This window comes from Oratosquilla oratoria, chromosome 3 (assembly GCF_046742065.1).
Source record: "Oratosquilla oratoria isolate Oo_2021 chromosome 3, ASM4674206v1, whole genome shotgun sequence".
NCBI lineage: Eukaryota > Metazoa > Arthropoda > Malacostraca > Stomatopoda > Squillidae > Oratosquilla > Oratosquilla oratoria.
Window position 1 is genome coordinate 56,411,193 of NC_134779.1, and position 11,854 is coordinate 56,423,046.

The 11,854-nt window shown below is 42.6% G+C and overlaps 1 protein-coding gene across 9 annotated transcripts in view; it reads right to left on the minus strand.

Annotated features, from left to right (window-relative positions):
- fbl (pantothenate kinase 3 fbl) overlaps positions 1-11,415 on the minus strand; it is a 42,614-nt gene extending 31,199 nt beyond the window's left edge. For 3 of the 9 annotated variants that reach the window (XM_076181390.1, XM_076181383.1, XM_076181445.1), the window contains exon 1: positions 2,811-2,864. In XM_076181390.1, coding sequence (XP_076037505.1) covers positions 2,811-2,849 — 39 coding nt within the window. In that variant the 5' untranslated portion in view covers positions 2,850-2,864. Of the gene's footprint in view, positions 1-2,810; positions 2,865-6,599; positions 6,764-8,302; positions 8,322-8,427; positions 8,447-11,106 lie in introns of those variants that run through there. The other 6 variants (XM_076181395.1, XM_076181402.1, XM_076181442.1 and 3 more) reach the window with 4 other exon arrangements.
- Positions 11,416-11,854: the final 439 nt, after the last annotated feature.

Genomic DNA, 11,854 nt, shown 5'->3' on the forward strand with positions numbered 1-11,854 from the left:
CCCCCCCTTAGCCTCCCCAACTAAAAATTCCTGGCGCCGCCGCTGCGGCTGTGGCATTCCTTGGGGAGACGGGACTGCTCGGACAGACAGTCTAGGGAACGACAACAACAAAAACAACCATCATACCTAAATTTTGAATTCGCTTGTGGTATTAGCTTGGGCTGTGTCCTAGAGGTAACGCATCGAATATATAATTTTTGTATCCTTCGAGCATTGTTTTCTTTCTCCTGTGACCTTGTGACGCCTTCCTTTCCCACACCAAGAGGTCTCTGTTAATTTAGTTGTGGGTTCGAATCCCACATACTCTCTGATTCCCAGCAGTGACTGCAAGCTACCTGCCCTAATAATCCAAGCACGCAGGGAAAAGGTAACGGCTTCGGCCGTAGCTACTCAGCGCCTCATGGCGTAGGCTTTTCACCTTCCTGTCGTGACTTAAACCCAGTGGAAGTCACTTCTTCCTCTTCCTTCAACGACTGCAGATGTCGTGCTTCCAATCCCTTCCTACGATTTGTCTGCAACGTTGAGAATTGTTATTTCATTATTAATTTATTTAGCAGGTACCGCTCCACAAAGATGACGCCCTGCAAAACCGGAATGTAGGACAAAAGGTCCCCGAACAAAATGTCCTGAAATCTGCACCCCCGGGACAAAATGTCCCCAATATTTAGGACAAAATGTCCCCATTTTTTTTTTTAGAAACAAATTGAGGACATTCTGACCACCCACCTAGGCCGTTGGGGACATTTTGTCCCAGGGGTGCAGATTTCAGGACATTTTGTCCGGGGACCTTTCGTCCAGGGACAATTTGTCCGGGCACCGCAAAACCGTACACACAAAGAACAATTCAGAGAGCAATTCAAGTCTTCCTGGTCATAATATATAGAAAACAAATGTCTTCAGCTTGCTTCTAAAACTCTTAATGTATTCAATCTGTACACTACCAACAGGAACACTTATAAAATATTAAGACAGTAGGCACAAATGAACGAAAACCAGCATTTTATGAAAATCTTTGTTCAAACAATGTTAATGCAACAGTAGCTCGACGTGTATCACCTTGAGATGGTTGAATCACGTAGAGTAACTCCCTCAAATAAGGTGGAAAACCTGTATGTAGCATTCTCTCGGTCTTGCTTATATCTGTAGAGGTTGTAATGTAATGTAACGTAATGCATAATCTATAACTACGTATTTACCTATGTTCATTCTCTAGCGCAGCAAGCAACATACGCCAATACGTCGATGGCACATCATATGATATATAACTATATAGACCTATGCATATAATCTACCTGTATCCAGCCCTACATTTTCCTCTAACATCTTAGCATATAGATGCTCTATATATATCCATGTTTATAATATAATCCTGTATATAATATATAAGTATGTCCTGCGTAGATATATTAAACGTGGCAACTCTGTATTCCTGGGCATAGGCGTGGTAGACCTACGATCTAGGGTCAGTGAGAACGACTAAGCTGCTTGCGTTGGAGTGTAACTCAATAATACCAAATGCCGCGTAACCTGGACTCTTATTTATTCTATCCACAAGTGTAATCATGGTGAACCACACCATAACTGGTGACCGCCAGGGATGACCATTTTACGTGGATAAGAGCAACGAGTGGATAATTAATTCAAAGTGACTGTTGTGCTTCGCAACCGTGGTGTTCTAGTGATATTCCAGTGACGCTTTCAATACTTTGTGTGCCGTATCTAACGGGTACTGCACCGACGACGCATATAAACTAACTTTCTACACATCCTTCAACCTCATCCATGATTCAGACCAACCAGCGCCCTATCCGTGGAAACTGTCAGAGAACGACGCCATGACACCAGGGCCGTGCCCCTCCCCCCCCCCACACACCACCACTACCATCACCTTCCACATCTGATGGTCACTAGCACGATTCACATGTAACATTCATCCACAAAACAACATTTATACACACATCATTCATACACACAACTCATAATAAATCAATCATGTATTAAGTACATTAAGGGGGAATTTGCTTTACATTCTTTTCACCAAAAGTTCCGCCTCCCAAAAACGTGCCGCTCCGGGACATTGCCCCCCTCCCCTGCCCCTCCCCTTGTCGGAGCCCTGCATGACACCAACCATGCAGTCGTTCGTCACGCCAGGCGCGACACAACAGCCGCAACAGCAATATCGACGCCTACATCAACAACGTCAACACTTCCGGTAGCAGCAGCAGCAGTCGCCGTCTGACAATGGCAATTTGACGAAACTTCCCAAGCATGCTGGTTTCTTCTACTGCACTTCCCTTTGCCGCAGACTACACCGACTTTGTGCCGTTCATTGGCATGTTAAATTTCTTTAGATCAATGATCCCTAAATTTGTTATCGTAGCTTATCCCTTCACTGAACTTCTCAGACAGCATCAGTCTTCAAGGTGTCTCACTTGGGCAGACGCAACAAAGGACTCCTTCAGAAATTAGAAGCAGGCCTTAATGGACTGTCCTACTCTAGCCTATCCCTCACTCACACCGAGAGACTATCAACTCGTGACTGACAGTTCAAACCTAGCCGTTGGTGCCGCTCTCTATCATGTCACAGACGGCGAGCCAACGCCCCTGGGTTTTTACTCAATGAAACTCTCGGACACACAACGTACACTTACCCTACCTACGACCGAGAACTGTTGGCTGTTTTTCTAATCGTTTTACATTCCAAACCACTCATTGATGGCCATACAGTTCCCTTATTCCTTGACCACAAACCTTTAGTTGCAGCTGTTCACTCCAAGTCACTTGCTAAATCTTACAAACAACAACGATACCTTTGTTATTTCGGAGTACGTGTCCTCAGCTGAGTACATTCGCGGCGACAACGATGTTGTAGCCGATTGTTTATCACGACCGACATGTGCCGTATCATTCGATGTCTTTGACATGGATGGTATCGCTCAAGGAGAGGAAGGTGACGAAGAGTTGGAGACATTCAAAGCTAGACTATCCAAGTTCACTTTGCCCTATAACCTGATCCTTTGGTGTGACACCGCGACATTTCGTCCCATTATCCTTACGGAGTAACGTAATATCTTCCTTGCATAATTTTTCGCATCCTGTAGTTCAGTCCGCAACTGAATTGGTAAAACAACGCTATTTCTGGCCTTGCACTGACAAAGATGTAAAGATCTTTGTCAAAGAATGTCTTCCATGTCAACAAGCCAAGACTACTCGCCACACCACATCACCTGTTTCACCTGCCTCTACTCCTACCGACCGTTTCCAATCAGTCCACATTGATATTGTTGGACCACTACCACCTGCAACCCTTCCTAATTATCCTTACCCTCTTCCATACAAATACTTACTGACTTGCATTGACCGAGCAACACCACTGCGACTTCCGTAGCGATTGCTTTCACTAACGGATGGATATGTCGTTTTGGAGTCCCACTTCACGTCATCACAGATAGGAGCTCCTAGTTCGAGAACGACCTTTTCTCTGAACTTTCGTCAATTATTGATTTCCATCATATGCGAACTACCAGTTATCACCCTCAAGTTAACGGAATGAATGAACGTTATCACCGCTTTCTGAAATCCGCTATCCACGCTAGACAAGAAAACTGGTTCTACTCTTTACCCATAGTTCTACTTGGCCACCATTTAAGTACTCACGTAACTAATTTCCCCCCATTTACCGCGGTTTCTTGCACCCATATGCTGTTTCCGTCGATTGCAATCACCAAGGAACCCACCATCACATCGAGTGACTGCCATGCATTACCTCCTACTCTCCACACATGTTCTAAAGTTTGGATGCGAGTGGACAAAGTCTGCAAAAGTTTGGAAACCCCGTATTCTGGTCCTGATGACGTCCTCCACGATGATCCTAAGTACTTTATTCTTCGATTTCCCCAAGGCGATACGTCCGTCTCAATTGACCGACTCAAACCGGCGTATCTTCACATCACTTGACCACCTCAGACGCGCATAAATGACGTTACTGAAACTGACACTACAAGTACAAATGACGTCACCAACACCGATGCTCAGACACTCACACCTGACGTCTCCACCCCTGCCTTTGAATCCTCTCCCACCCCGTCCTCTCCAACCTTTTCACCTCCTCCACCTACCCTTCCTGCAATCCCGCGCGAACCACGATCGGAAAGGACGGTCCGATTTGGAGATCATTCTGATTATTTTTGCTTTAAGTACTCTCGACTCTTAAGGGAGGAGTCCCTGTTATTATTTTCATATGTATTTTTGATATCTTGTAATATGTTGTCCTCCTTTTTCCCTATAAGTACGCTCTTGGGGGGGAGTCAATGTAACGGTTGTAATGTAATGTAACGTAATGAGTAAATGATAATTGCGTATTTACCGAAGTGCATTCTCTAGCGCAGCAAACAACACACACCAATACGTCGATGCCACACCATATGATATATAACTATGTACACCTATGCATATAATATACATGTATCCAGCCCCACCTTTCATGTAACATGTTAGCGTATAGATGCTCTATATGTATACATGTTCACTATATAATCCTGTGTGTCCTACGTAGATATATTAGACGTGACACTCTGTATACCCAGGCAGAGACGCAGTAGACTAACGACCTAGGGTCAGTGAGAAGGAATAAGCTGTTTGCATTTTTTACTTGTAACTTATTTAATAACACCAAATGTCAAGTAAACTGTCCACATGCGTAGTCATAGTGAAACGCCTTTCACTCTGTGTGGGGACCGTACCACTGCTGTGTATTCCAAGTTATGACGGATTTGGATACGTTTATTTTTAGTTATCTCTCCATATATCCTAATTACATAGCGGAAAGCCACTGAAAACAGTGTTCTCCAGCAATATGTCCGTCTGCCCTACAGCTTTCTTGATAATGTTTGTCAGATGACAGGTTGTTCCTCATTAACCTACTCCCAGACGTTCCCCTTTCACTCAAGGCCCCTTTCACCTCATCCATGTATCCATCTCATTCTTGGTCTTCCCCTCAAGTTCACTTCCACACTCTTCTTGCTAGTCTTTCTTCACTCATTCTTTTCACGTACCCAAACCACCCCAGTATATTTCTTTTGTTAGCCTTATCTACCAGCTCCATCTCCATCCCCACTCTCCTCCTCACCTCCTAATTTCTCACCCTGTTTATCCTCGTAACACCAACCATACTTCTCAAACACTTCATCTCAGACACATCTAAATTCCTTATTTTTACCTCCCTTATATACCAATACTCTGCCCCATACAGTGTCGTAGATACAATCCCCCCTTCATATAATCTTCTCTTTGCATCCATTCCTAGATGTCTATTTCACATGACACTTTTCAATCCCCCAGTACATCTATTTACTTCCTTTACTCTTAGAGTCCATCTATATGTGTGTGCGTGTGTATGTGTGTGTGTATGCACGCGTGCGTGTGTGAGTGTTTTATTCACTGATAACCGATCTGCGTTATCGACCGCTCGCATTGCCCTATAAATGGATCTGTCATCACTGGAGCAGGCATCGACAGCTTACGTAGGAATCCACTGATAGCGCTGTGTTTGGGAAATGTTTGAGGGCCGGGCGCTGGGAAGGGAGGGGTCCAATGGAGGAGGAGGAAGAGGAGGAGGAGGAGGGTCTCTGTGGGTACACAAAGTGCCTGGACCAGGTGTTCACGCGCAAGTGGGAGATAGAGAGAACGTAGATGGATGGATGGTGGACGCAGGGATGTACAGTAGGCTGCACTCTAAGTGTTACAGTGGCTGCCTCCCCTCCCCCTTCCCATCCCGCCCCGTTAACATTTCACGTCGTAAGTTTATGACGCAATTTTGTCCTGATAGGCCATATCATCGAAACTGCATCTTAAGTCTCCGATATAAACAAAATAGGTTATTTTTACAACTATCCATAAGACACCAGTCACTGCACTACTTATAAATGTAGCCGACTGTAAGTGGCACTCTGAAGCCTGGAAGCAGAAAGTGGCAGAATGGATAGAGTAACAGTGAAGAATATACATCGTGGGAGAAATGTTCACAGTAGAAATGTGAGAGGAGGAAGAGAGTGTGTGAGGTTGCACAGAGAAGGAGCGGTGGTTTCGTAAGGAGTTGGGCTGGGCTGGGGTCGAAACAAGGGTGTGTGGTGTCACCGTGGGTGTTTAGTGTACGCACGCGCACGGGCGGGAAAATAAGACACTTTTGCTGGAGAGGACAGTTCGAAGTGGGATGGATTTTGGAAGGGGGGGGGGCAAATAACATTTCCTGGACTGATCGGAAGCGGAGAAGAAGGGGAGAGGGGAGGAAGGGCGACACCAACATTACAAAGAGGTGTGTGGAAATAAGAGGGAGTGCCAACAAAAAAACACGATGATGAAATTTGTTAAAAAAGAAAGAATAGTCTATTGTGACTCGAATTAATGAAAAGTCCGTTGAAGTGGAGGTCTTAAAAGACTGGAGGTGAATGTGGCGGCGTATAAAGTGATGGAAGGAGGTGGAGTGAGAAAGTGAAGGAGGTTATATGAAGGACCCCTTTGACCAGGCGACATGTTACTTATATATTTTTTATTTGACAACAAACAATCTCCTTCACACATGAAACAAAATGTTTACTAACTGTCTCGCGGTGTCCTTAGGCGTAGATCACCTTCTCAACTGAAGCACAGTTTCTGGCCCACACGACACCTATGCTGTCCTTGTGTCAACTTGACGCAACTCTTCAACCAGCACAGGCAACCATGAGTAGCGTTACTGATAAGGCCGCTGTGAGGGTTCGATTCACATGCGAGGCGCAATAGACGACTATTATTATGATGTTGCAAGGCTACTATCATATTTATTCAGAGCCAACTTGGCATCACCACTCACCCGTTTCCAAGCTCCACGCATCCCATGCAAAGAGCTTGATTATATTATCTCCTCTCGCATGTAATACCACCAAATACAAACACGGAAAAATAATACATAAATGAATAAAAGAAAAAAAGCAGGAATCTCGATAAAAAAAAATAGGGGATCTACAATGTCCCTGTGGTCCAAGGCTACGTTCGATTCAGATTGGAAAATAAAAATCCATGAGAAGTAATGGTGCATAACAATTTTAAGACTGATATTCACAAATGCACGATACGTTTACAGTAGGACAAATAAGGTCTTCTAATTTTATATTTAGCTGTAGTAGTGTCTGACAATGAAAAATTCAATATCAATGAAAGAGCGACGTGTTCTATATTTGTAACGTAAAAATGTTCATTGTTTGCGTTCGCCCAGTTATCTATCACTCACGTGAGCACTTTTGAGGACTTTATATTATAGCCCAAGTAGTAATCTTTGATCGGTTGGTCAGTTGGTCGGTCTGTCAGTCGTCCCGACAACACGAACACGATTTTGTGAACACATGAATATTATATACTGATATCGTCGTCGTCTTTTGTAGTCGCTTAGTTAAGCATATTGCAAAAATCTATCAAATATAAGATAGTGATTGTCAATTTTGTAATAAAGCAAAGGGTTTCTCTTCATCAACATTTTATCATCATTATCATCATCATCATCATCATTATTATTATTATTATTATTATTATTGTTATTATTATTATTATTATTATTATTATTATTATTATTATTATTATTATTATTATTATTATTATTGTTATTGTTATTATTATTAATATTATTATTATTACTATATCAATTTATGATTTATTTATCTATTTATTTATTGCGGGGATAGGATTTGTGACAAAAATGAAGGGAAACTTCTTGTATGTTGAGATTTCATGAAGTGGGGAATGGAGTGAAGAGAATCGAAAACTAAGATATGGCAACGTGATCACCATCGTCACTTGCCCGGATGGAAAAAAGTGACCAGAGACCCGGCTGTCATTCCCACATCCAATCAACCTCCACAGATATTTATGGACGATGGTAACAACACCCTCACAGAAAAGACACAAAATTTAGTTCACTGTTGTTTGCCGTGGTGGCCCCATATGATATAATCAACACGTGTTGTCGTAAAAATAATAACATCTTTATCTCCAGCCCGCGCTGCGTGGACCAGGCTTTATCGCTCCGGCGTGGATAAAGACTGCTCTTGGGCTAGTTTGAAAAAAAAAAAAAAAAAATTATTCAACTCAGGCGACCTTCAGCGGGGATATGAGAGTAGCACATAATACACCAACATATTTCTGACAGCACACATAAAACTACTTGAAATAAGTTCAGCGAAGGCGTTTAGAGCAACCACACGATCCTCAACGGGGACGTCTGCCCTGTCCGAAACCCGCCAATGTATAACGAAAGCATGATCCTGCATACCAAACACACAACACACGCGCACTGTGAAGTAAACTCTCGTAGTTTCACGACGTCACCCGGTATTCCTCGACAGCTAGGCGAAGTGGCTGTCACGCGTCGCTGCTCAGGAACAAGACTGTTATTACCTTGCTTTCTAGTGCATGGCGTTCCCAGGCCTGACGTGCAAGCAAATGCTGGGTCTGGTCGCAGGCCCAAACGGTAGGCTAGGCGGGTTGGGAATGAAGCAGCCTAATTCCCCTCAGATCTACCGTTTCATAATCTGATCTCCCCTTTCATGATATAAATAAAAAACTCCCATTGACTTTATTAGGTTTATGAAGCTGGTTTACCAACAGAGTGTGGAACAGAGTTAGTAGCCATGTAGTGAGCGCTGAAACAACGGGTTGTTTTAAAAGATGAGATAACTTTATGGATATGGATCATAGGTGGTAAGGGACATGGAATTGCTTAGTGTGGGCTTTATGGCCTTTTGCTGTCTTCTCCATTCTTATGTTCTTGTGTTCTCGGATCATATATATATATATATATATATATATATATATATATATATATATATATATATATATATATATGTATGTATGTATATATTCTTCATGATGCTGAGTCTCATGTGAAAATGGCGGAACAGAAAATTGAGAAGAAAAATCTGGCCAGGCGTTGATATGCGCTGAAAGACGTGATTGCACTTCATTGCATGAAAGTAATCTTTATTACTGGTGTTACAACACTAGCACTATTACATGTTTATTGCCGAGAAGAAATGTTGGCGTTCGAACTGTGTTGCATAAATGCAATAAAATAATTTTCAATGCCAGGTGTTTCTTTATTGGTATTTATCACAGTAGAGGAAAATTATATTCAAGTAATGCAGACTAAGCATAAATATTATGACCATGACTTTCCGATCTTGCACGAATGTTTGCTTACAGGGCGCTCTAACAGTGTTGAACTATGTAAATATTATGACCTTGAAGCCTCTTACTCTGCAGCAGACAGAGTGATGCTTGAGTGGGAATGAACAAATATAAACAACGCAATCTCCCCAACGTTCGTTTCCTGCATCAACCCACTTATCAATCTTGTTTGAAGTAGTGGCATGTGATAAGAACAGTTCCTCCTTGGAGGGGGTATGACAAAGCGGTTTCCTCGACTCGATAAGAGGGAAGCGACGTTGTCCTTTCTCGCGCCTTCCTACATGGCGACTTCATCAACGTTTTACTCGTTGCGATTATCGCTCAACGATGATCGTTCATGTCTCAATGATGATTGTCAAACGATTGTCTTGAGCACTGTTTATTTTTTTCTTGAATGGAGATAGTTTGCTTCGAGCTGCAAGTCCTAAGCTGATAATTTTAACCGAACCTTCCACCGCGCTTTCCCAAATATATTGTCAGGTATGATGCGCGTCACAAAAATTTAGTTTCTATTAATTTTTTAGTGTTTCTATTGAAAAAAAAAATGCACTGGTTCCAGATATGTACTTGCTTTTCTCCTGCCATTGACCGTTTCAGTGATAAAGAAATTTATATTAAGGGCCCTATTAGGCAACTAGTGACGGTCACTAGTTGCCTACCATTATTTCAAATTGAGCCTTTCACACTACGTCACTGCGGTTGCCCGGTTGCAATGGCTTACAGCTATTGGAATTCATCATAACCCTGAACAATGGTGACTGCTCATAGATAGTTCTACATAGTTCTACAAAAAGCCTCAAAGCTGTTTTACTACGTAATGGAAATCAGTATCCATCCCTGCCAACAACATACTCAGTATAGATGAAGGAAGAATATGACGATGTATAAAGGCTTCCTGAGATGATAAACTACCTGTATGATGATTTCAAATGGGATGTTTGTGGTGATTTTAAAATGCTCGCCTTCTTACTTAGATTACAGGGTGGGTATGCGAAGTACTAATGTTTTCTTTGTCTATGGGGCAGTCGGGCTGATAATGAACATTACCAGAAAGTGTAGTGGCCCCCTCGAGATGACTTGCATTCAGGAAAACTCAATGTTATTAGACAGCCTCTTGTACTGCCTGCCAAATTTTTGCTACCACCATTTCATCTAAAACTTGGTTTGGTCAAACAGTTTGTGAAAGCATTAGATCTTGGTGGAAAAAAAATCAAGATATTCGTCTACTCTTTCCAAAACTATCAGAGGCCAAATTAAAGGTGGTATATTTACTGGTCCGCAAGTAAGAAAAATGTTGAAATCAATGCAACTTGAGTGATGTCGAAAGAGAGGCGTGGTGTGCATTTTGAGGTATAGATAATGGATTCCTTGGTAATAATAAAGACCCAAACTACAAGCAGCTCGTAGCAAAACTTTTGGAAAGTTATATGAACTTAGGATGTAGAATGTCACTGAAGGTGTACGTTTTGCATTCCCATATGGATTTTTTTTTTTTTTTTTTTTTTTTTTTTAAACTTGGGAGTGAATGAAAAGCATGGTGAGAAGTTCTATCAGGATATTGCTGCAATGGAGAAAAGATACCAAGGAAGATGGGGCACTGCTATGATGGGAGACTATATATGGTCCCTGGTGCGTAATGATTAAGGAGCTCACAGTAGGAAGTCACGCTCATTAGTACATTTCTAGCGGGCTCTTATAACGGTACACGGACGGATTGCCTAATGCACTTTTGCCGAAAGACAAACCCGAAGCCAAGATGCCGAACGCACAAAACCGAACGGACTTAAAACCGAACTGACCTGAAGCCGAACAGACGGAGCCATCCTCAAGCTTATCAAAGAAATGCAAGCAAGCGATTTCCATGATCTCCGGGTGACTGCCATACATTACCTCAGTCATACGTCCCTCCTGGTCTCCACACAACTTTGGATGCGAGTGGACGAAGTCTGCAAAAGTTTGGAAACCCCGTATTCTGGTCCTTATGACGTCCTCCACGATGATCCTAGGTACTTCTTCGATTTCCCGAAGGCGATATGTCCGTTTCAACTGACCGACTCAAACCGGCGTATCTTCATATCACTCGACCACCCCAGACGCGCACAAATGACGTTACTGAAATTGACACTACAGGTACAAATGACATCACCCACACTGATGCTCAGACACTCATACCCGTCGTCTCAACCCCTTCGAATCCTCTCCCACCCTGTCCTCTCCAACCTTTTCACCTCCTCCACCTACCCTTCCTGCAATACCACGTGCAACACGACCGGGAAGAACGGTCCTCTCGGCCCTTAAGAGAGAGTAACTGTTAATATTTTCATATGTATTTTTGATATCTTGTAATATGTTTGTCCTCCTTTATTCCACCCCTATAAGTACGCTCCACTTTTGTGGGGAAGTCAGTGCAACGGTTGTAATATAATGTAACGTAATACGTAATTTATAACTGCGTATTTACCTACGCGCATTCTCTAGGGCAGCAAACAATATACACCAATACGTTGATGCAGCATCATATGATAGACAACTATGTACAGTCACTCAAAAAAGTTTCGGTTGGTGGTTTTAGGTGTTCGTAGGAGACGAGTGAAACAACAGGATTGATGTTCCTGTACAGTTGGTAGTCGTGACAGAG